The sequence below is a fragment of the Bombus vancouverensis genome, chromosome 5 (genome assembly GCF_051014615.1).
Source record: "Bombus vancouverensis nearcticus chromosome 5, iyBomVanc1_principal, whole genome shotgun sequence".
Classification (NCBI taxonomy): domain Eukaryota; kingdom Metazoa; phylum Arthropoda; class Insecta; order Hymenoptera; family Apidae; genus Bombus; species Bombus vancouverensis.
This window is the reverse complement of record NC_134915.1, coordinates 13,203,902-13,229,134: the sequence shown is the minus strand read 5'-3', so window position 1 is coordinate 13,229,134 and position 25,233 is coordinate 13,203,902. Positions and strand designations below refer to the sequence as shown.

The 25,233-nt window shown below is 38.8% G+C and overlaps 4 protein-coding genes across 12 annotated transcripts in view; 1 reads left to right on the top strand and 3 right to left on the bottom strand.

The window, feature by feature from the left end:
* Positions 1 to 373: 373 nt before the first annotated feature.
* ttv (exostosin glycosyltransferase 1 ttv) lies at positions 374 to 6,663 on the bottom strand. 2 transcript variants are annotated; one of them, XM_033332902.2, is made up of 8 exons: positions 6,422 to 6,663; positions 4,176 to 5,238; positions 3,893 to 4,094; positions 3,698 to 3,817; positions 3,390 to 3,620; positions 3,045 to 3,311; positions 2,721 to 2,971; positions 374 to 1,933 (listed from the first exon to the last, which is right to left on the bottom strand). In XM_033332902.2, the coding sequence occupies exons 2-8, from the start codon at positions 5,057 to 5,059 to the stop codon at positions 1,753 to 1,755; spliced, it is 2,136 nt and encodes a 711-aa protein (XP_033188793.1). In that variant the 5' UTR covers positions 5,060 to 5,238; positions 6,422 to 6,663; the 3' UTR covers positions 374 to 1,752. The 2 variants fall into 2 exon arrangements, with proteins under 2 accessions (XP_033188793.1, XP_033188792.1); XM_033332901.2 differs by lacking the exon at positions 6,422 to 6,663 and adding an exon at positions 5,488 to 6,196.
* Positions 6,664 to 7,178: 515 nt separating this feature from the next.
* LOC117156093 (uncharacterized) lies at positions 7,179 to 8,318 on the bottom strand. The gene is made up of 3 exons (XM_033332824.2): positions 7,712 to 8,318; positions 7,533 to 7,640; positions 7,179 to 7,453 (listed from the first exon to the last, which is right to left on the bottom strand). Exons 1-3 carry the CDS (start codon positions 8,047 to 8,049, stop codon positions 7,279 to 7,281), a joined length of 621 nt encoding a protein of 206 aa, XP_033188715.1. The 5' UTR covers positions 8,050 to 8,318; the 3' UTR covers positions 7,179 to 7,278.
* Positions 8,319 to 8,439: 121 nt separating this feature from the next.
* The window catches only part of LOC117156092 (protein FAM76A), a 48,467-nt gene continuing 31,673 nt past the window's right edge, over positions 8,440 to 25,233 (top strand). For 5 of the 7 annotated variants that reach the window (XR_004464042.2, XR_013058540.1, XR_013058539.1 and 2 more), the window contains exons 1-6: positions 8,440 to 8,865; positions 9,353 to 9,417; positions 9,498 to 9,711; positions 9,783 to 9,919; positions 10,077 to 10,320; positions 10,400 to 10,637. Coding sequence is in view for 2 of the 7 variants with exons in the window: in XM_033332822.2 (XP_033188713.1) it covers positions 8,770 to 8,865; positions 9,353 to 9,417; positions 9,498 to 9,711; positions 9,783 to 9,919; positions 10,077 to 10,320; positions 10,400 to 10,633 (990 nt within the window). In the remaining 5 variants the exon portion in view is untranslated. Of the gene's footprint in view, positions 8,866 to 9,352; positions 9,418 to 9,497; positions 9,712 to 9,782; positions 9,920 to 10,076; positions 10,321 to 10,399; positions 11,904 to 25,233 lie in introns of those variants that run through there. The other 2 variants (XM_033332823.2, XM_033332822.2) reach the window with 2 other exon arrangements.
* Positions 12,126 to 21,265, bottom strand: Blimp-1 (PR domain zinc finger protein 1). 2 transcript variants are annotated; one of them, XM_033332819.2, is made up of 7 exons: positions 21,059 to 21,265; positions 20,229 to 20,348; positions 19,641 to 19,766; positions 19,412 to 19,538; positions 17,483 to 19,333; positions 17,042 to 17,383; positions 12,126 to 16,960 (listed from the first exon to the last, which is right to left on the bottom strand). In XM_033332819.2, the coding sequence occupies exons 1-7, from the start codon at positions 21,263 to 21,265 to the stop codon at positions 16,800 to 16,802; spliced, it is 2,934 nt and encodes a 977-aa protein (XP_033188710.2). In that variant the 3' UTR covers positions 12,126 to 16,799. The 2 variants fall into 2 exon arrangements, with proteins under 2 accessions (XP_033188710.2, XP_033188711.2); XM_033332820.2 differs by having other exon boundaries at positions 21,101 to 21,265.

Sequence of the window (25,233 nt, the reverse complement as noted above, 5' to 3'; positions counted from 1 at the left end):
GGTTACATTGATAATAAGCTTCGAATTACAACGAAAACTACGTTAATTTTAAAATATTCTCTTGTTAGAATTAAAAGTTAAAGTTTGATATTTGCAACAAACGGCAAAGCTATCGCGGATAACTTTGTTCGGAATAAAAGCGACCATTTTGCACAGTCCCGTACGTAATTAAATTTATAGGGTGGAGAATATGCAGGAAAGAAGAATCAAATTTATTCGTGTCGATAAATAGCAACAATGATAAGACTTCGATTTCTTGCGACGTTAATCTTTCGAATAAAAAAATACAATGAATCCGAAAATATTTATCGAAAAGTATTCTTTGTTCCTGCTGACCTTTTTGGTATCGAAATCAGCGATACGATAAAAAATATAACACTTCCTACAACATATATTATAACGTATACCGCGACAAAGAAATGCCATTGGTGGAATTACACAGTCCTTTTTAATCCTGCATCCGATAATTACGAATATATCACATGATAATTATAAACATATCACATATATATGTACATTATTTTCATTTTTTATACTGTGAAAACACAAATACGGCATCGAGTTTACCTACGTGGATCGTGTACTTTTCCCTTGGGTGAACCAATATAAATCAACATAAACGACTAGACATACTTGTGGTGTTCTGTCACAAGTAATTTCTTACTTCCTTCCAAAGGTCTCCTGAGAGCGATCGAACTGTACACGTATTCGTAAAGAACAAAAAAAATACGCAACATCTGTATGTATACATATACAACAATACGTAAAACCTTGAAATACTTTCTACGTACTTGATTACAACTTACGAATAATCTGTGCCTTGGATATAGAGAAACTTTTTATAGAGAAACTACGAACGTACGGAGTTGTGTTCACATTGAGAAATGAATTTAAACGTTTTACGTAAATTTACATTTACTGCAACGATGAACCCTGAATAGAGCCAAACATTCACTTCTCTGAAACTTGCAAGGATAACAGCGTTAATTACTATCGGCGGATTATCAAAATTTATATGTAGAAATAACAAAATTATTATCAATTGCTCTCAGTCCACGAAATCGTAAGCTGCATTTCAGTTCTCGCGTTACATAGATCCATCCCTGAGGCTACTATTATATTTTCAACACTCAATCCGATACAGCTACGTTTTTTGTCTGGTTTATATAAAATATTATCTGCGCGATAATTATTGTTTCAACGATTAGAGAAAAGTAAGCGTTTAGTAAATTTGGTTTCGAGCGATTTCAATTGACTATGATTAGAATACTTTGTGTAGCTTCCAAAGGCCGGTTTTAAAAGTCGAAGAATTTGTCAAATAATGTTAGCTTTTTTTTTTATTTTTTCGTTTTATTAGTAACTGTGAAACGATTCGTATGTACATCAATTGAACACGGCAATATATACAACAACGGTTGCACGCCGTGGCTCGAGTTAGATTCGAACAATATTACAAGATACCCCATACTTTGTACAAAATTCATTTTGCGAATACATAAAAGCGCAGAATATCGCCATTCCTCGAGAATGAAAGACCTTCTTAATTTGCTGCCCGATAACCACTGAAACACAGTGGTTTCTTACTTACAACAATGTAAGTGTTCTCTATACATTTGGAATAGCCTCTAGCGCGCACACGCGGCTGCAATTAGCAATACGCGCCACTATTTAATAGAAATATTTGAGGCTATATATAGTATGCCCGTTTCGAGGGTAGATAACTGCATAACTGATAAAATATCCTGTATAATTCTAGTTACTAACTAATTCAATTTGCCTATACTTTTTGCGCAAGTTGCTTACAGAGTCTTTGAACAAAACAGGGTCGAGCCTCATATTGGATCGTAACAACGGCATATACCCGAAAACAGCTACAAACGTGTTCATACACGTTTGCCGTTGTATAAAATGATCTGGATCGTTCCATGGGGATCTGAAAATTTCATGTGTCAAGTAAGAGAATAAACTGAAGATGCTATTCAAGAATACGACACTGCTACGCAGGTATAACGATGCATTATAAGCATCAAGCGGACCTTATGGATAATATATAATTATTTTACACATCGACGAATAATATTTTTAAATCACAAAAAATAAAAAATTTAAGCTTACCGCAACTGCAATGAAAAACAATGAAAACTCAATTACCAATGGCAATAGAATAGAGACAGCATATACGTGATACATTTACGATAAAAAGCATGACACTTTTAAAACTTATAATAAATCTATGATTCAATTGTTTCCAATATTTGTTGCACAAATGAAAAACAAAATAAATACTTTATAAATTTAATTACCGACTAAACGGATTTACACATCATGGCGTCGCTTTTATTAATGGCGGAAACTTTGAAATAACGACCCGCCAATCAGAGCATAACTACTGCAGATCTAATCGATATTGTGAAAAATCGATTATGCAATATAATGTCATTAACCGATTTTAAATATTGAAATATCATTGATCAATTTTAAATATTAAAATATCGTGATAAATTTTTTATTATTGAAATATCAACGTTCTTTAATTTAGAAGATTGGTTATGAAGGAATGCTTACAGTTACCAGTGTCAGAAATATTGTGTTCATTTTTAAAAAAGTGACAAAGTGGACCATTTGTATGCAACCAAAGAAACAGTCGCGATAAGCGCTAAAATCATTCGGTAAACCACATTTACCTGCGTAGCAACTTGACAAAAATACATAATACATACCTGATTCCACCCACTGTAGTATCTTTATACAATTTCCTTTGAGTTACTTTAATAGGTGGTCTTCGCGTAACATGACTTACTAAAAAATTCATAAGTATGTCCTCGCAGTTTTGTGATTGCTCGACAGTCTTGTGTAACGTCGAACTCAGTAATTCGGTATATAACGTGTTATAATAACGATGATAAAAGGCGGCACCAGTAAGAATTATACTATAATCATTTGTCCATTTGCTTGTATAACCCCATGAGCGCTTTAAATGATAAAAAGATTTGTATAAAAATTACCGTATATATTAGATGAAAAATGTTGTTTTATACACTTACTTTAGAGTCATCCCAGTAATGTGACCTTGCTGGGTAACCAACTATCCGGTCAGGAAATGATCGCCATACCGTAAAGGCGAAATCAATTTCATCTGTGTTGAGTGTGGCATCTTCGTCTAGAGATAATATGGCACTAGTTTTGATTAATGGGTGAGGATAGAAACGTTGAGATATACCATCGACCGTAACGACATGTATTGATGCTTTGATCCCTTGCCATCGTGGTCTTCTTGGTAACGGAATGTCCGAGTTCCACATGAGAATAATCTAAAGCGAATTGTGTGTTAGTACAAAATATAAAAAGGAATAGAGAAAAAAAGGAGTTGATTTATATGATAAGCTCACCTTATCTAGGTATTTACTTTTCGCAAGACTTTTAAGCAGGCGATATAGCACAGCAGTGGATCCCAACTGCGAGTATATGATGGCAGTGAAGGTATTACCTGGATTACTTTTCGAAAATGGAAGTTCTTGCTGACTATCGGCAAATTGCGGTAATATTGCTAACGCTCCAGGACTAGTATTCCAAACAAATTTTTCTCTTGTACCTTCCCAAGGCAAACGCTCACGGATATTCTACGAGTTCGACAGAATATTACAAAGTTAAAAAATCCTCTTATCGCTAAGATATTAACGTTACTTTATAATACTACCTCAAATACTGTAAATACAATTTTTTCTATCGAGGAAAAGTATCGTTCCCAAAGAAACTGCGTTTGCTGCCGCAATTTAAGAATATGTACATTGGACACAGACCGCACTATATCTGGAATCTAAAAAAACAACATTTATCTGTAGTTCAACTTGATCGCTCTTTTGATAATAGCCTTTATTTTAATCTTATTTACTTGAAGTAGCAGTCTTTCATCGGAAAATATAACAGCTTGTGTCCAATCAATTCGTTCATGAAAAGGAAGCGCCCAGCCATTACTTAAAATAACCGGAATGCATCCAGCTCTTAAAGCTTCTAAAAATCGGAAACTGCCAAGTCTTCTTCCTCTTGGTACAAGACAAAAGGTAGCATTCATTAATAAAATTTCATAATCATACCTGAAAAACATGAATTAAATATCAGTTTTGATTTTTTATTTAGAACAGTTGTTTGTTAGATTATCCCTTCTTGATGCTCACGTATCATATTCTTGATTATCTTGTTGACAATGTTCATCTTGTAACTCTCTCCATGCTTTACCATGACGGCAAGTTGTAACAAATACCAAATCCTTGCCATTATGTAAATGATAGAGAGCATTTCTAGTTTCAGAACCTATACCATGGACGTATCTTTTACCCTTAAAAGCTGCAACGTATTTTTTATTATTAGGAAAATTATTTTCTAAAGCTTGACCTGGCTCTCCACCGCGTTCTGGATGTTGTTTTCCGAACAATGGTATAGATATGTCAAAATCTGGTCTATGTCTAAAGATAGACATACTGGCCTTAGCAAGCATAGCATATCCCAAATCAAAAGCCAATGACTCTTCTGCATAATCAGGCCATGTTCCAGAATATAAATTAAATATCAAATGATTTCTGCCATTATTCCAATATGGTAAACGTATTAATTTTGAAGGAAGATTATGCACAAATTCCGTCGATAATGGATCTCTGTCTAATGTATCAAGAGCTAATACAAATATACATGCCCGAGTTGGATCTGATGTATAATATCTTGATTCTGTAATAACATTCAATATTTTTTGGTATAATGGACTTATCACATCTTCAACCGGATACACATATACTGTGAAACCTTGTTTGCATCTGGTAAAGTCAAAACAAGTCTCCATACGACATTGCCTTGCACGATGAGACATAGGTGAGATTCCATTTGATGTTCTCAAATCCTTGTCATAGAATTCTTCATTTAGACTTAAATATGAAGGCAATCGCTCATAAGGCAACTGAGATCTGCCTGTCCATTTTTCACTTTTTAACCGATAACCACCAAAATAACAATATCCAAGAAACGCACATGTTACAAATAATAATAAATAGCGCTTCTTGGCTTGCATTTTTAATGCAATCAGGTTATACTCCAATATACATTGACTTTAAACATTATTTTTCACATATAGAATGCATGGCATTTGATCATAAATGCATTGTAATGGACCTATTACTACTTCAATTTTATAAATACACAAATTCAAAACTTACTCCAAAATGAAATTAATTTCATTCTTAAAGGTTGCTGGAACAAAAGAAAAAAGAAACAGCTATTGAAGAAAATGAAAACATTTTCACATATATATATAATATATATATATATACATACAGACATATATTTATATAATAAGAGAGAATAATGTAATAGACTTTCATGTATCATTAACATACAGTATCTAAATGCATTGCATAGCACTTATAAAAAAAAATCCTATATATATTGCAGCATTTTTTTTATATTAATTTTAAATATATGAAATATATATTTAGTTACCTCCGAATTTGCATGATCCAATATTGGTTAACAGGAACGTTTTAAAGGTTGTAATTATTACAAAATACATGGCAAAAAACGCGCTGTACCCAATAAAACATCAACTCTATATTTATATTTATGCATTACAATATGATTTACAAAATGTCGAATCTAAATGACAGATTGTAAATGTCTATGGACGCTGCCGTGAGTTAACCTATACTATCCTATATTATTACGGACATTGCACACGAGAGCGACAACGTCAAACTTATCGAAGTCGACATTCGATAAGACGGGGACAAATAGAGGTTCATACTTTTTTACAATAATCTATTTTCTTGTTAAAACAACACAGTGAATTTTTTCCTTAGTTAGGTTAGTTCTGACGTACATTCAATTCGCAGAACGTGCCGGCGTTATTACGCCCATTCGCATTTTCGGTCGGCGTCACTACACACGCGTGACATCGATCGGAAAACGCCTCCAAGTGCAAAATCATTGCACGCAGCGCATTAAATAATTGGTTTAAAAAGCAACGCGAGTTATGCAATGACGTTGGAACGATTAGACTGGCAAATCGCTTATTGGTTACTTCATGCCGAGCTTTGCAGAATGTTTGATTGTGTGAGAAACACTGCAAACTACACTCCTACAAATCTAAACAAAACTGTCGATCAAGGTTATGCCGCTACCTAGTGGTCAACCGATAAACCTCTCGAACCGTTTCACCCGCTTCGATTAAATTTATTAAAAGCACATATTTTTTTTATTGTAAATCAATACTCTTTAAGAGAGACATAGTTTAGCGTAAAGGTTGTATGGTATCAATTAGAGTGAAGGTTATTGTGTTACACGAAGAGTTTACTTAAGTAAGGAAGAGAAGATAATAATAGAATGAAAATAATAAATGAAAAAACATTGAAGTAACTTTTTTATCACAAAAACTCACCTTATATTACGTTTTTAGTATCGGACCAAAATTTTCGTTTTACTATAGAAATTACAGAATTAACCGTTATACAATTGTAATATACGTTTCGATAGAAATAAGATATTTTTGCCTTTTTAATTATTTCACATGATCGTGCTTTACTCACTCTCTTAACTTGTAAACTATTTCTAAGTTAAGTACTATCCGGCAACCATGTTGCACCAATAATGATTTTACTTTGATCGTCGATTCTTGCGATTGATTTGCCGAACACTTATACTATTAAAGCATGCTCTGTATATATACATATATATATATATATATATATACATATATATATATTTTCCAATATGGAATTTGAACTTATCTATAACGTGACGTAAATGTGTATACTTAATAAGGCGTATATGCATATGAATATGTCATTTGTTGCCCTCACATTATTAAATGACATATTTATGCAAATGAATTCTTTTATCCTGCTTCTTATAAACCTTGATAGTTCCTTTTTGTTTGAATTTAGTACATAAATGACATAATTATGAAATGAATTATTACGAATCTAGTGATATATTTTTAGTGATATATTTAACAAAACTAAATTAATAACAAATAACTGTAATAAATAATAATTTATGATAGAGAATTTACAGAAAGTAAAGATACACTTTTTAAAATAATTATATATTTGTATTCTTCAGATTAATAGTGTGAAATAGTATGAGATAGTATACTAATAATATGGAATAATGATATAGTAATAGAATTCGATATATTTAAAAGCAAATAAAAATTTAATAGCATAATAAATTTTATACATCTTATTTTTAAGTATGATATAACCTAAAGCTTTATTTCACTTCTGTAACTTCTTGTCATATTTCTGATTCACCATCATAAATTTTAAGAGGTTTCGATTCGTGTCTTCTATGTCTGTCTCTAGTGTCTGGATTTAACCTTAATTTTCTTCCTGCTACAGTTGGCATATCCCTTACATTCATTAAATATTCTGCTGCTAACTGAGTACTTTCCATTTTAACTATTGCAGCCCTAAACATATAATTTTGTGATTTGTACTTTTTTGCATATGATACTATTGATACATCTACGCAAACAATAATAAACTTACTTAGATGTCTGCGAGTATGGTTTTAACATTTTAACAGATACACAGCCTGGGATAACTGCCTTCAATTCATCAGATTTTGTTCCACATTTGATATTTGATACAAAAAGGCTATTAAAGATATAAGCACATTTTATTATTGGTATTTCATTGTAATTATAAAAGATATGAAATGTACTTACTGTTTTGTCAATTTTTTATCTTCTTTCACCTTAGGTATAACAATCTTTTTTCTTACTACTGTAGTTTTTCTTTCAATTTTTGTATTTGCAGGTGCAATCACTATACGTTTCCCATTTATCCTTGTATTTTTCACTGCTGTTAAATTTTTCATCTTCTCCTTTACATCGGGAAATACTACATAACAATGCCTACTAGATTGTCGAAGTAAATTTACTTTAAAATTACCAGTAAATAATTTTGCAACATCGTCTTTATCTCGAATTGTATGTGGCAAACGAACGTATAGAGCTTGTTCTTTTTCTTGCTGTCGTTGTATAATTTTTTTTGTAACTTTCATTTTTGTACTTTCGCGAATTCAATTTTCGATAGATATAAATATAGATAGAAACATATTCACGATAGAAGTGATCAGGCTTTCATAAAATTTTAGGTTATATTTGTATTTGTGGTTAGGTTTAGAAAAGTATATAAACATAAGATGCGTGCATTGATGCACGTGTGTAAACGGAACTGATCAACTGCTCAAATGAATAAGGCCTACTGATTCGTTAGCTCCAACAGGTTCCAACAAGGAAAGGTCAAAGAGGACAAATTCTACAGAGAACGTCCGTAATACTGGTTAGCAATATACGAACCAATTGTCAATCAGATCTTTTAGGTAGAAAAGTAATGATTGGTTATAGCATAGTTTATATTCCGTTGGATGTGCATAAGGAAAACGAAAGCGACATCTAGTCACTATTGTAAACTAGTAAAATCGTAAGAAGTCACAGATGGCCGTCTCAAATCAACAACCGGTACAGTGAACGAGTTAAGTGACGCGGTTATGTACGCAAAACAATCGCGTCAGACGCGGAAAACGTCGTGAAACATGTAAGGAGTTTCTATCATAAGTGCCAACGCGTTGAATTTTACGTTTCTTTTTGTTTTGCAATACCACCGATCAGCAGTGAAAGCAAAACTTGGCTTGTTCCACCGTTGCTTTCACGAATTGGTTTTATCGACAGTGACGTACGGTTCTCGAATACCGAGGCCAAACACAATTTGCTGTTCGAGGATGAGCGCGAATAATGTGCAAGCACTTTTCGCCTGTTCAAGATGTTTCTCAAGGCATCCTTTCGAGGAGCTTTCGCCGGGGCAACAATTGTGCAAGGTATTGCTTTGGATTTTCGAATTTTTCCTCGGATTCCACCACACGACTACCGATTCTTTTGGAGCGTCATTTTTCGTGTTTGCAAGATACGATGCTAATAATAGAACTTTTAATTCAAATGCACGTTCCAGATACAATTGTTGCTGTTTTCATACGATCAAACCTTAAAATATGAGTTAGATAAAAATTTGGTTGCATACAGACTCGCTTTTAAACTAAAATTTAAGAACAATTGTGCGTATGCACCTAAAAATTAAATAATTACTGTTTTAACTGATCATTTTTATTTGAAAATTGTCTCAATTCAATGAGACATTGTGATTTGGATTTTAATAAACATTTTTTTCTTCCAGTATTATGTGTTTTGTGCAAAAGCTTGAGTAATGTGTGAACATTAAAACTGACTAAATGTAAATACATACATTGTAAATTTTTATATTTCTGCATTCTTTTAATCAATTTTTACTATATTATGTTGCTTATTTAGGAATGCAGAGGTGCATTTCCTGTGGTGAAATGTACATATTGTAGATCAGAGTTCCAACAAACAATGTAAGCACCACATGAGTTATTTCCCATTTTGGTTAATTTATCTAATATATCTCTAAACAATTTTATTCTTTAATTTGCAGTAAGGGTAATACAAGCACTATTTGTAAGAAATGTGAGCAGAATGTGAAATCTTATGGTAAGCCATCGGCCTGTGAATATTGCAATACCATAGCTGCATTTATTGGTAGTAAATGTCAAAGATGTACAAATTCTGAAAAACGTTATGGGCCACCAGTTACTTGCGAGCAGTGCAAACAGAAGTGTGCCTTTGACAGACAAGATGAAGATAAAAAAGTAATTCATTTTGATAAGATAATGATATGCTTGTAAATTGTGAAGGATAATTACTAATATCTTGATTAAAGGTTGATGGAAAGTTATTATGTTGGCTATGTACACTGTCATATAAACGTGCATTGGCAAAAACTAAACAATCGGATGCTGAGAGGAGGGCACATTTGAAACTTGCACAACAACGAGCAGCAAAGCACAAAGAACAAAAGTAATTATCCAAATACGTAATGTCACAAGGTAACTTTGTGCTTAGTAGTCTTAATTGTGTTCATCACAATTTCTCTTTTGTTGTAACATAATCCGGTAATGTTTAGTATCTAGGCATTTTGTATGAGTTCCTGGTCAATTTGTTTATTTTGCTTCAGATTAAAAAGTCACAATAAGAGACCACACAGAGTCGATGTAACGAAATTACCGCCTCAGTCCGAAGGTGCAGACACAAACGGTCCGACACCGGTGAAAGCAGCGCGGATGGGTGGCGTTCACGATCCGCATGATCCCAACAGTTCGGATCACGTAGTTGCGGTTACACAACTTAAAGAAAAGATAGCCCATCTTCAGAAACAAATCTCTATTAAAGATGGGCAATTACTTGCTAAGGATAGACAAGTATGTATATTCTGAAAGCGAAAATCTCTGAAATGTTATCGACCAGCTTTGATTCAGTTAGAATTACTCTTGTTTACAGATTACAGAATTGAAGGCAAAAAACTTCACGTCGGAAACGGAACTTCGTAACAAGATGAAAGCGACGGAGAAAGAATACGAAGCCAAAATATCGACGATGCAACTCAAGATCTCCAGTTTGTTAAAAGAAGTGGCTTCTCTATCGAAGAGTTCTAAGCGGGGCGACAGAGTTGCTGCTACGAAAACAGAAGCTGGGACCAACAGTGGAAGTGGAACAGACAGTCCTGTACCTTGATAAGGTAGGACATTTCACATCCTCATTATTCTTTGTCAATTAATGTTCGAATGATCGTATTCTATATTTACATTTTAATTCGTCGACGCGACATATTTATAATAATAAAATGTTGTAATTGAGTATATATTTAGTGTTTGGAATGATATTTTATTTGTGATTTAACGTTCATGGCTTCCTAATCTTTTACTTCTGATAAGAGCCAAACGTTATCAGGATTCCATTTCTTGTGCTTTTAGTTGTGTTCTATTATTTCCAAATATGTGTATAAGAATGTATAACTTTTGCTACCTCGCTCCTATAGTTCCATATGATGTATTGCTTTGGAGTGATTTTACGATACAAGGCTCATAGTTTCCTTTTATGTTCCGAACGTTATAAAATGCTTTGTTTTGCGTTAAAAATTTCGCGTTTTAAAAAAATTATTTTGATATTGTGATTGCAATAGTTACTGTTACTACGAGTCTTCTTTATCATTCTTTTTTCTTTATGCGTTATCGTTGCTTAAATATTTTAGATATGAAATTTATAGCACCGTCAACGATTTTGTGCTTATGCTCTTTGCGGTTATGTAAGATAGTACGAAGTAAATCTATTTTTTGGCGCGTATTTTAAAGAGTATTTGTTCTAGACAAAGAACGTGTAATTTTTCTGCGAGATGAAAGAAATCTTAAAATTGTTTTCAGGGACTTGGTTAGCCGTGACAACATACTCAAATGTCCATACCCGCATAAATCATGTAGTATATTACATATAGCTAATTGTTTCCATTAACAAGGCAAAATCTGTATTATTTTTCTAATTAATATAGGAATATATATTATCTTCGACGTGTATACGGAAAGTTTTACACGTTCTTCTAATGGGGGATGATGACGATGATGTAAGTGTAAAGAAAAGGTGTTATTCGTAAGTTAGGTAGCTTTCCCCCTTTTGTTCCATTTTTACCATTTCGCGGACGCAAATTTTTGCAATTTCCATTTCGCGATAAATTTGTTTATATGACAATGAAATTGCACTTTATCGAATTGTACATTAATAAATCGGAAAGGTATCCGGTCCGAGAAAAGTGATTTTTAAACTCTATGATCGAAGTTGATACTTGCGTAAAATGAACAGAGTTATATGCAGACACATACACACATACACACACTATAATTGAGCAATAGTGCTGCTGTAACATTTTCCTATCTATAACGATGACGATGTAACGACGATGAACCAGGATATGGTGATTGTAGATCAATTTACAATAAAAGGTTAAAAACGATATACCTCGCCTTATAAGTTGAAACATATCCTTGGACTTCCTTCCTGTTAGAAGGATCCGTCTTTCTATTCGATCGTCGTTTTACACGATAGCTTATATCGACGGAAAACAACGAACGATTTTTCATTTTATGGAGAGGTAAAGTGAATGATTGAAATTAGACCTTACAACTAGAGAGAGAGAGAGGTGTGAATGATAGGTAGTGATATGTGCATATAAATATCCAACAGCCATATATTTATTCTTTATTTTAAGAAACAAATGCTAATTGAGCATTACCTATTCAATAATTGTAATGATAATAAATGCGTAACAATTTACTATATACGAAGTGTAAGGATAATTAACATTTAATTTATAGTCGTTTAAATACGTACGAGTGTGTACACGTGTGTACAGTACAGTTGGAGTTATCGTTTAATTATTACGAGATGGTAAGAACTAAATATTGCTTGTCTGTTGTCGAGGCGGTTAGTCGCTTGATTCCTTCGTTTATCTACTTTCAGCGTATTTACACGATCTTCTTAATTTTCCATTCTCTACACCGTTTTTTCGTTTCCTGTTTTTGTTTTTTCGCAATTTAAATCTTATACTTTAGGTTTATTTCTCTTCCACTTTCGCTATTTCATTCTCTCCCTTACTTTCGCCCTCCCGTTCGTTCGTTCGTTCGTTCATTCATCTGTTTTCTTTCATTCCAGCATTCTTTCTTTCTCTTTCATTTCTTCATCTCGTTATTTATAATAGTGCGTTTAATGCAGGCAAGGTAGGAAATCGAGGCAATATACGGAATGACAATCGTCAAAACGTCACTGGAAACTATCTCCCGAACTTTCATATTATCCTTGTATAATATGAGATACATATGAGTATGTAAAAAAATATACCTGATGTGGTTGAATTCGGTAATCAACACTTTTGCGATCGATGGATTCGAATTGTGTCAGATGTGTTTTAGGATTCATTAAATGTCGTATAGTCGTAACCAGCATGATCACTGAGCAGCTCTATATATATACCTGTCATGTTAGCAATCCCGAATTTCCAAGGTACTATACTTAACTAGTTTATAGTAGCACGGTCGCAAAAGTATTAAAATTAATGATTGGAATGTACATCTGTTATGTTTGATGAGTGCGAAATGAATGGTGTCGTATCGAACGAACGTAGAATGTTCTATAGATTGTCGTTTCCAATGTCGTTTTCACGGCATAGAATACATGCAGGCCTAAACTTACTACCGAAAGTCAACATCGTAGAATCGTTCAGTCCGTGTTTCTCCTACGATTTTGATGCGATCAAGGTAGTCCTCAGCGTCCTGCGCGTGTCTCGATTAGCCGATAAATCGCTAGTATAGCGTACACATCGTGTAAGAAAATTTTCATTTGGCCTAGGCATTCGGTAGAATGCCCGAGTCTTCTACATTGCCTGTTAACTTGTTTGCAAAAATCAGCATAAAGGCCTTGCGAATCGTACCGTCTTTTCTATCGTTCTCCTTCTTTTTCTTTTTTTCTCTTTTTTTTTTTCTCGTTTACCTTCTCCTCCGGGATACGTATGAACGGAGATTCGCCGAAATAAAGTAAACTTTAAAGCTGCCTTAAATTTATGACGTATCGAAATATCGTTTCCCGATAGAGATTCTATGATAAAGGAGCCTTTACACAAAAGGGGTCAGCGAAACGGAAGAAACGAACTAAACGATCAGTTCCAAAAATCTTACGACGAGCACCATGATATTTGCAGGAACCATAGAACTTGTCACGTTCCAAGCTAAAACGGATAGATGATGGATAGATTGCGATTATTGGACGCGGAACCTTTGGATTTCTGTAGGTTAATTGTTTACGCGAGTTGCGCGACGACTTTTTTTCTCTCGAAACTGAGACATTAAGAAAGGAAGTTTGGAATATTAATTGTCCTTGAACGCGGTCTGTGCTTCATGCCATTTGTTTCTTCGTTCTTTTCCTATCTTCCTGTTTAATCTGATTTCTCGCCCTTGGAGTCGTATCGCGATGCACGTACCTTTAGAATGTTTTTATAAACGATTGATAACCGTGCGTATATCAGTCTGCGATACATTGTAATGTGCTATCGTTATCGATTAGCGATTCCAGCGTCACCTCGTTTTTACTCGCCTCTCAAAACTCGGGGATTCAGGAGGCGCATGAATCATTAACCGATCGCGACTTTTATCGTTTCGTATCTAATGGTAGGCTGCGCTTTCTCACTGATTTCGACTGTCGACGATTCGGCACTTAAAAATTAGTGGAAGTACGAGTGACGAAATTTTGTATGCAACCGAATGGAAGATACGAAAAAAAGAAAGAAAGGGAAAAAGAATCAATGGTGCGTGGCCATTGATGCGAGCCTGATTAATACGTTCGAGTTTCTTCGGCAAATTTTTTTTTTTTTTTTTGATCGATCGTTCGATGACGAATCCTTCGAACGATCGACTGGTGATCAGTATTGTTATTACTATTATTATTAATATTATTATTATTATTATTATTATTACTATTATTATTATTATTATGGATTATTGATTATTATTAATATTATTTGCTTTCTTGTTGTTGATAAAAAAAGACTTATCGTATTTTTGCCAATTACGAGCAGCGTTCTAAAACGATCTTACAAATTTCATCGTAATCCGAATAACTTTACGTACATCTAGAAAGATACAATTCTTTATGTGCTAAACGTTTACGTTAAATCGAAGCGCGAACCGAAAGTTGGAGGAAAGGCTCAGGCGGATCTTATAATTATACACGAAAAGTTACCCACGAGACGCAGCCGTGTGTTAGTTTTTTTGACTAGATTTTCCTTTTTCGCGTGATTATGATTTCTGCGAATTTCTCTACCCGATGTTCCCGTGTTAATGTGCGCTTTCGACTTGTTCCCAATGAAAATCACGCCCGAGTCTTCGCCCCGACGACGAATAGGTTATTTTGTACACCGGACATCGCGAGTCAACGGCTTTCCTCGAAGATTAACGAATTAATGCCTTTTCATCTGAATACTGCGTTTCCAGCGCGCATATTTCTTCAATTCTTCGTATTCTTTTAACGACACGAAAATTAATCAGCTTTCTTAATCGCGTTACGTCGCGACGAGTAAACGAGTTTTGTGCGCGATCGCGATAAAACGGGAAAGATAAGACGTTTTTCCGTCGAACGATCAACCGTGTGACGATGAAAATCGTTCTCGATTTCTTTATTATCGTCTTACCGCATCGGCGTTTACAATCGACGACAGAGAAAAAAAACCGTACGTTCGAAAATCGATCGATCGAAACGAGAAGAATAGTGTCGCGAAAGGAGAAAATTGAAAAGGGGAAGAGAACGAAAAGAAGGGTGGAGAAGGGAAATAAAAAGATTCGTTCGCGTGGACCGAGAGACTATGCTTTCCGTTTCGAAAATTCCACGACAAAAGGACGCCTAAAAAATATATATATATATATATTTTTATATATATGTATATGTTATTTATATGAACGTGTATAAATATAGATATAGATACTCGATCACCGAAAGCTTTTTTCTCGTGTTTTAACGTTACTACAGTACGCGGTGTAATAAATTACCTAATTTCTGAAAAGGTTTATTCCTATCAAAAGGATTATCGTAGAGCGCAGCCTACCGTGCTTCTCGCCAATCGACGACGATTTTAAATATACATATATAAAGGTATTCATAAATTAGAGCTCCTTATATTATTACCTTTTTAAATTATCGAATAATTAATAGTAATGTTAGTATATACAGGTACAGGTCTCGTATAGTTGCAGTCGTGTCGTCACTGGTTGTTCGATTATCGCGTTCTCTCGCCTTTGTTTCTCGCGCGTTTATACGCGAATATGCTGACGGATGCCGACAAAATCCGTCATCTTTCACTTTCAACCGCCTAAGTTCGAACGCATAGAAAATGGTACCGTGATATCGCGAGAAAGAAGGAAATATAATAATTATTCGACGATGCGTATGTTTCGTAATAAAAATAGTATAAACTATGTTCGTAGCGCGCAAATACGCGTTACGTTTCAGGAGTAAAAATTATGTACGGTTGATAGAGTTTGTCGTTCAGACGAACGTTGGAAGTATTTGCGGAAGTATTTTTTATGGACTTTGTATGTAGATAGAAAAAGCAACGGCTCGGTGTACCGCGTTAATACGGTACCTTTTCTAAGCATCGCTTTAGGATAGACCGTGGAAGGATAATCGAGAAGCTCGGACGACTTTGGTACTCGCTTTTTCTCGGTTTCTATCCGATTCTATCCGGAAATGGCAGCGTGTGACGACTCGAGACATATTAATCCTATCGTTCAATTCGTCCCTCATGTTCATTTGTTTGACGTTTTAGATTTGTTTTCGTTGGTGGCGCTACCATAGAAAAAATATAGAAACGAGTATTTACAAGGAAGGAACTTTGTATGCTCGTAGCTGGAATCTCGTCGATTCGTCCACCCTCGTCAGAGAAATCGAACTAGTTCGCGTTACGATTAACGTACGTAAAGTAACCAGCTTCCAAGAAGTGTATCTACTAAAAGCTTTGAATTCCTTCGCGTTAACAATAACCAAGCAACAATATTTAACAATCTCAAATTACTTGTTCACGTAATCTCACTCACGTTTTCGATCGCGTTCGACGATTTTCCTGTCTCCGATCGTCTCTGCCTCTTTATACGTTCTTCTTACACGCTGTTTACGACGAACGAAATGAAGAAAAGTACAATTCGAAAATTTCTCCGTTCTTGCGACCCACTGCGAAGGGAAGCACGAACGAGTATCGTTGTCACTACCATCTCACGAGGGCAACGTCGTTTTCGTCTGTCGTGAGCAACTCGTTTACTATTCCACGGCTGGATTTTGCGTTTGAGCGAAAGGGCTCATACCCCCATTTTTAGGTGCACTCGATTATGTGAGGCTGGGAGGTCTCTATGACGCTTGGCCGGCCTACGGAATTCTCCAGGTTGTGGAGAGACGTCGAGTGTGGGCCATGCGTGGATCCGTGCCTCTCGTAATTATCGATGTGCTCCAGTTCGCATTCCTTCGGCATATTTCCTGCGATCGAAACAATATTCTCCTTCAGAATTTCTTCCAAGTTGTCTAATGGTCGATCGATTTCTTCTCAATTCTACTTACCGACGTTCATGTCCGGGCCGTATTCGTAATACGTCGGCGAACCCACGGCCGCGGCTAGGGCAAGTTCATCCTCGATATTATTTGGTCTGCAACTGGTTGTCTTCCAATGGGTCCTAAGACCGCTCGCGCTAATGTACTTCTTGTCGCAACCTTGACAGGTGTAGGGCCTTTCGTTCGTGTGTAACCTCTTATGTAACTTGAGGTGAACGAACTGAGTAAACTTAGCGGGGCACAGGTCACAAGCATAGGGCTTTTGGCCGGAATGCAGTCTCAGGTGAGTCTTCAGATTTGAGGTCGAGCTGAACCTCTTCTTGCAGATTTCGCATTGATGTGGTTTTTCACCTATATCGTTGATACAGTCTTAGTGTTCTCTCTCTCTCTCTCTCTCTCTCTCAAGTTTCATATCCTTTCAAATTATATGGGAAAATATAGTTAACTTACCTGTATGCACGAGATGATGTTTCTGTAGATGAGCTAGCTGGGTGAAACTCTTGGTGCAAACGTTACACTTGAATGGTCTCTCGCCGGAATGAGTCCTCAGGTGCACCTTGAGATTCGACAGTTGGCCGAACGTCTTGCAGCAGACGTTGCATTCGTAGTGCATTTTTCCGTCCTTCTTCTTTAATGGGTATGGTAACGACCTGTAGCCCCTGGATCCTTGGGAGTTCGGACTCAGCGAACCACTCTGCGAACAACCGTGGTCGTCCGGGGATAAAGAACTCGCGGGCGAGTATCGGTTCAATGACGAAGAGTTGGCATGAATGGTGAGGCCGGGGTGATGACCCAGGTGAAGATTGTGCGTGCCAGCTATTAACGTTTGGTTACTGTCGATTTGCATGGTCGACGAGGTCGGCAATTGGTGACTGCTCGTGGCAGCCTCCAGCCTTCTTCCATCGGCTCTCTCGTAAACCACGTTTCCGCTAGGGGTTGGCGAATAGGCGGTGCAATTGATAGACAACGGCGCCACGTTGTGATGCAGCGAGCCATTCTGATGATAAATGCCGTAGGGATAGGACGAAGGCGATTGAATAGGTGAAATGGGCGAAACACTTTGATTGCTGTTCGCCGCGGAGGTCGGGTACACCGGGCTGGATTCTATTTGACATCCGCCGGAACTGGAGTACAAGATCGTCGGGGTGGACGCACCCGTGGGATTCGTAGACGGTGACGGACTCTTGGTCTTTCTCTTAGGCGGGCAGCTACTGGATGTCGTCGAAGAGTGAAGGTTACTCGTGGATGTCAGTATCGTGCTAGACGACAGAACGTTCGCGCTAGAATGGTGATTGTTGGAATTGCTGGACGAATGGATGTTCCCTGGATGAGACTGTAGAACGTTGTTGGGTCCGGTACTGGAGTGTAGATTGCCTGTACTCGAGTGAAGGTTTCCCGTGCTGGAATGCAAGTTACTCGTCGGACTTTGCATCGGTAGCGTGCTGTTACCACTGGTAGTGGAATTGACGCACGTGTCCGCTTGCATAGGCAGATTCGAACTGGAATCGGGACTGCAAGGTAGAATGTTTCCGTAGCGATGAGATTTTTTGTAAGAGTACGCCATTTCCGTTGGACTGGATGGCGGTGGCGTGACCGAATCGGCATGCGTTTGATGGTGAATCTGATGGTGTTGCTGCGTTCCATTGTGATGATGGTTGTGGCTGTTGTTATTGTTATCGGTACTGCTACGAAGAAGGATATTTTCGAGGATAGAGCTACTCGGGCTGGTCAGATAGGCTGGTCTCCCGGAAACGGGTAAAGCACCCTTGACCTCGGACTCGTAAAAGGGCTTCGGGTTTTTCTCTGGAATTTCATCTTCGGTTACCGTCGTCAGGACGGCGTTCTTCTGAAGAATTATGGGTGACACCGGTTTCTGTAGTTCCGGGGTCACAGCTCTGCTCGGCAATTCTTGATCTTTGTCCTTTCCGTTAGCGTCTAGGTTCTTCGACGCCTGGAAGTTCCCGTAGGTCTTGGTGATCTTGATCTTAACCTTCCTGTACTCGTTCTTCGCAACTGCATTGTCTTGTTTGAGCACCTCGTTGTTGCATACCGACGTTTTCGCGTTCTTGCTGAAATCTAGCACGTAATTGTTCTCCGAGTCCGACTCGCTGCTCTCTTCCGGGGGCGTGAGGATCTCGTCGTGATAACCATTGGAATGATAGCCTTCGTCCGATCTAACGGAACCGTCCGTTGGGGTCATTTGCGAGCGTCTCTCGTAAATCGATGAATCCTTTAACGGTGACACCACGTCCACCGTAGGTGGAATTTCCGTTGGTAACGTTGATTGTTGTACTTGTTGTCCTGTAACAACGAAACTTCCGTGTGAAACGTCGTCAGCCACGAAGCACTGCCGAAGCGACAAACGAAACATGTGCTTACGTATTCTTTGAAGCATTAATTCACCCGTTAGTGGGTAATTGAGCCTTTCTGCGAACTCTCGACAATACCACACCAGAAGCTCTTGGTTCGGTAGTATCGGTTTGATTGTGTAAAAATAAATGTTCATCTGCAAAACAACCACGATCGAGATGAGTTACTGTACCAGAATGATTCTGTTAGAGTGCCTCGAGCTGATTCGAACGCGTGGCGTTCCATCAATTCGGCTCACCTTATACTGGCATGCTATTAAATTCTGCGATTCGGACGAATAAGCCGGGTTTACGTAACGCATCCAATTTGATTTCTGGACGTCATAACCGTCGATGTAGTAGAACAGCTCGTTGTTTTTGTACACCTATCGAGAAAAATGTATGATTTAATCGTGACAATGAACACGCTCGATATATGCTATTGCGTAGAATGGTAGCTGCAAGAAATGTAAGATATCGCGAGAACCCTAGCTCGTGTTCAAGGTAGAGACTAAATCTTCGATGTTCGACGCGGTTAAGGCGTCGACCAACGAGGAAATATTGGCGATTTAATAGTAAGAATCGAGAGAGAACCAAGTTCTCTATCGTAACTCATCAATTCGTTACGAGGCATCAATGGCTTCGCGGGTTTCGCTTTAAGGCTCGCTAGATCGGCTGAAACCAGTTTCTGGTCTTTGCAGGCTTCCCTCTCTATCTTCTTCTTTCCCTTTTCGCCTTCTTCTTGTTTTTTTTTTTCTCATCATCCGAGAGACTAGCCGATGATGATAGTCGAAGCTCGCGAAATAACTGCTACGAGGATTTTGAATAGGCACTTAAATGATTCTTACCCTCCAGAAGTACTTCCGGTTCGCGTCGGCCGGCACCGAGTCCTTGGTGTACACTTGTCCCACGAGAGGACCGAACCGTGTTCCCTTGGGAATGTAACTTGTGCTCCACACTCCCAAAACCTGCGAATACGTAGCATATTTTTTTATCGTCTGCCGACTCCGACTTAAGCATCGTTTCGCTAGAATTCGTTCGTTTGCTTTGCTATATCCACGCGAGGAGAATTGGTACGGCATTCGATACTTGAAATCTTTAATGTTCAGCGTTGACGCGAGGTTCGTAGAACGAGAATACCGAACAACATGCACGTCAATTCGACGGGGAACGTACGTCACGTTAAACTGTTTTATCCGCGTGATATTTACGAACGTTTCGGTAGGCTGCTCTATTTTCGTGTGGAGAAATGTTATCCATACTTAGATCGGGTATATCTGGATATCCTTCGTCTCTCCGATGATTTTAAACTTTGATTTTATGGCTTGTACTTTTTCCTCTTTTTTCGTACGTCGATTCTAATCAACCGAATAATACTTTGTACTGTTCGAACTTGAAACGCGTCGTGCAATGACCGAGACTACTGGTCTCGATTCCTGTCACCGAGGAAAGTGTAACGATTTACTTGAGCTCTAGGTCGTACTCGGTAAGTTAATTAGCTTCGTTACTCGGTCAAGTTTGATTCGCCGCTGGTATCCCTTAAATCGCAACAATCGCCCGGTCCGACCGAATTGAACGAAATCAAGTTCCCATAGGTTTTCGTAAGTCTGAGTTGGTATCATTAGCGAGTCTAGGGAATTAACTAACGAGAAATTGCGATTATTCTCGCGACTCTCACCGAGGAGGTCTCGAGAAAGGATTCTTTGGCGGAGGAACGTACATCGTTGAGGGCCTGAGAAGGTTTGAGGACCAAATTTCTTGGCAGGGATGCCTCCGCACGATTGGTATCGCCTGGCGATGCCGCCACATCCGGTACCAAATATACGGCATGCTGCTCGAATTCCTCTTCTCTCAAGGTCGCGTGATCCCACTCGCTGGCCTCCATCCTTCACTGTACAGAAATTCAAAAACGTAACGTTAAATTTCGATGTTCGATTTAAATGTTAGATAACGGGCAAGGAAAGAATGAAGAAGTATCTCAGTATTCGAGTAGTATTCGATCATAGTTGTTAATTTGATTTCGTTACACGCGTGTAACTTTGGTGCGCAGAAACGCAAAGACTCGGTACGTGTTTCGATACCGTTATAGCCGAATCGTTTATTTAAAAACTTAGCACATAGCGATGCGCCGTTATCTACGAGCTTCTACAGCCAGGTTCGATCAGGTTTCGTGTTTGATTCGATGAATTATTTAATCACTCGATTCCTAACATTTAGTCATCGAATAACTGCCACTATACTTTTCAACTTTGATATTTCGATCTAAACCTTTCCCCGAGCATTGACCGGGAATGTGTGCGGAAGCGGTTTTACAGTTCGAGCGTAGATCATCGCGGGTGAAAACGAAACGTGAAAATCGCGATATTATTAGAATTGACTTAGAAGTGTCTATGTATAATGACGACCGACAACGCAGAGGGTTATAAATAGTTGAGATTCCGGTAAATCGATACGATCAATAACTCCAGCCATTAACTTCGAAACGCTTGTAAAAGAAAAGCAACGCGTTCGTCCGCGTGTCGACGCTTGCAACCAACGAGAAATTTATTTTCGCTCATCATCCGTTTCTCGATAAGAATCGGTGAATTTAACGATCGATCGTTTTTGGTTTACGGACGAAAAAAAAAAAAAAAAAAATTAGCCACGTGATAGACAAAAATTGTGCTTTTCCTTGTCCCTCAATCGGCGATGGTGCAACACTTTAACACCGCGAAAGTGAAACCCGTCCACGCATTGATCGACTGCAGGGGTGAGTGGGAGGGGGACGGGGCATAAACTCTGAAGTCCGCCCCTCCGACCTCTCACCCCCGCCCACCTCGCCATCGGGGGTTTTCGCTACTCGTTGAATTTCCATTTCCGTGGAAATAGCACGCTACCAACCCGTTCACTATTCGTTAACTTTCTGCGTAACTTTTTGATTTTCGTTCCTCGTCTCTCGATCCCCTTCGACGAAGAGGATTTGTCTTTGCTCCCAATTTTCGATGCTCTTTCGAATCGTATTTTCGTTAATCGACTGCTAAACGATATTTGTTATTATATTAAAGTCGCCTTCCTTTTTCACCGTTTATCGCATGGTATTTTTGTATGGATGAAACCTGTTCTTCAGAAATACCTTAAAGTATTTGTTGGATCTTTTTTATAAGTAACGATTGAACGTTGAAAATTTTCCGTTGATTGAAATTCGATCCCGCTTTTTGAACGATGAATCGTTCAGACATGGTTTAAAGCGTTTGAGACAAACGTTGCAATTTCCGGTGAACGATCACGTTCATAATGCATCATGTTAACACGTACTTCTATGAAACTGACTTAAAAAAGGAAACATAAAACAACAGTATACGTGCATCGACTCTGTTGAATTTTGAGGCATTTAAATATCTTATAACTTCCGATGGGGTACACCACTCGCCATACGTGTTGTTTAAACGTTTCGAGTTTTTGTTCGTCGTACCATTAATTTATTGTTTTTGGTCGTTCGTTCTAAATAAAATCATGTCAGTTGATATCGTGCAGCGTTAACGTGCAGTACTCACGCCTTTTGGTGCATCGGTCGCGAGCTGCGAGTCGACGAAACGAATTTAATACCGCCTCGCGATGATTTCCTCCGCTGCTTTTTCGTCTATATTGTGCTGATGCGACTGATTAAGTCCCTCGGAGGGGATGATTTTCGAAAAGAATTGGCGGGGCCGGTTTTACGTGATCCTGTGATTTCTCAGGGAGATCGGCATCCCGACGACTCTTGGGACACTCGGGAGCCTCGGCTGGCCTCGCGTTGAGGGATGAAACACGTTGGCTTTTCTCAACATTTATTTGAGAATGTCCCTCGGCAAGGCGAAATTTCGACGTCGATAAGGCCGATCGCTGCCGGCCTAGGCGGTTCTCTACCACCTATACGACGCTTATCGATTATCAGGACATCGAGAAAAGGAAATTTGGATCGGCGCTGTCGTTGCACCCGATTAATCAATCACTGACACTCTCTCTTCTGCTTGTTTATCAACAACAACTATCCTTTGGAGGATCTCGACGCGACACCACTGCCCTTCCGTTTTCTCCTTGATCTCTCCTTGCGTGTTTATTCGCGCGATCGTCGACGCTGTTTCCCGTCGAATACGAAGGAAAAATTAAACCGGAAAGCACCGTTTTCTTTTTCTCTTCTCGAAGGCACACGCGAACCACTTCCACGCACTTCACCTCTTTCTGTCTCACACCCTCTCCACCCCTCGTTACTTTTCCAGGTTGAACAACTACGAAGACGGATCGACGGCTCGAGAACTCGAAACCAACGAACGATTTTATCACGAGGGAAAAAATGACGCACTAACGACGATCGGGGATCTTTCTACCCTCTCTGTCAATGACAGAGTGGTCTCGCGGTTAAACGGCGAACGCGAGCGAGCACGCCGCGTTATGATGCCGATCGTTTGACAAACAAACCGGTGGTGTTGGAACGCGATCGATTGGTTTGGTTTTATATTTAACAAAAAAAAAAAAATGTCGTCGAAAAAGGCAACACTCTTCCGCGATGATGAACGCGTTTCGCGTAATTTCGCGTTTCAACCCTTTTTCGAGGGTGGTTGGTCTCCGCCTTCGGGTCTCTTTGGATGGCACACGCAGAGCAGTGTGTGGAACTCGGGTAGACCTGACCTAGCCCAACGCGAGTCGGCTTGGCTCGTCCTCCCCCTGCGTCGGTATTGGTCGCTCGCTATCCCTCTCTCTCCATCCTTCTCCCTTTCTCTCTCTTTCTGGCGAACACGGACGCGGTGGTGTGTGCCAGCAAAGCTGCCAGACCAGAGCAGAGGTGGTGCATTTCTCTGCGCTGCGCTTTCGATCGACCCGTTGCCAGAGGTTCTCTCCCTCCCCCTCTTGCCCCGTTCTCTCTCTACTTCACCCTTCGCCGTTTCGTCCTCTTTCCCATCCTTCTCTCTCCGCTTCCCTTCCTCGCTCTCCTCCGCCCCGGTACCTCTCGTGCATTTCCCCCTTTCATCCTTGTCGCTCCGCTTCGCGTTTCTTCTTCTCTTCGTCGAGCGCGTTCTCGTTACCCCTTTCAACCCCTCCAGCTACTCCAGCGCGTGCAACCGTGTCCCCTTCCCTTTCTTCTTTCCTCTCACCGATGCCTCCCCTTTCCCTCTTTCTCTCCTCTACCTCCTATTTCTCTTTCTTCCGTCCTCGGATTTTCCATGCCGTCGGCTCTGTCTCTGTTCGTCGATGTCGACAGGGTGCATGCGCTGATCGCTTCTAAGTTTAATTCTTCGGTAACTTCTCGCGATCGTAAGACGTTTTACCATACCACGTAATGGAAAAAAATAAGGCGCGAGCCGCGCGTGCATCGCGCTGACCGAGGCCTATTCCGCGTTCATCGCGGCGCATATTCTCGATACGAACGAGAGCACCGCTGTCCACATTTCGATTCGGTTGAAAATTCGAATGGATTTCGTAAGGGAGCTTAGTTTTGGCGGAGGTGGTTTATGTAACGCGTAAAATCGATAAGGCGAGAGAGTTGGCGAATGATCTAAGAATACAGAAGCGTTCAACTTCTCTTGTGCGCAATTCTACGCGGAAAATATTGGAGGGAACTCGTTCGAATACGAGTCGATGTAACTTAAGGACACGCGAAGGAAAAATAGTTTGATGGAGTGGCGAAAATTTGAATTTAAACGAAGTCTATACACAAGACGATGAAATTGACCTCGTTCCGACAGGTTTCCAACTAAAATGCGACGAGCTAACAACATTCGCGATTTAAATTTTCATATTATCGTCCATGATGCGGTGTATAAGCTGGAAACGATTATCGTCGTTATTATCGAAGGACAATTTTTTCTGGTCTGGTAAATTTACAAGCCAGACAGC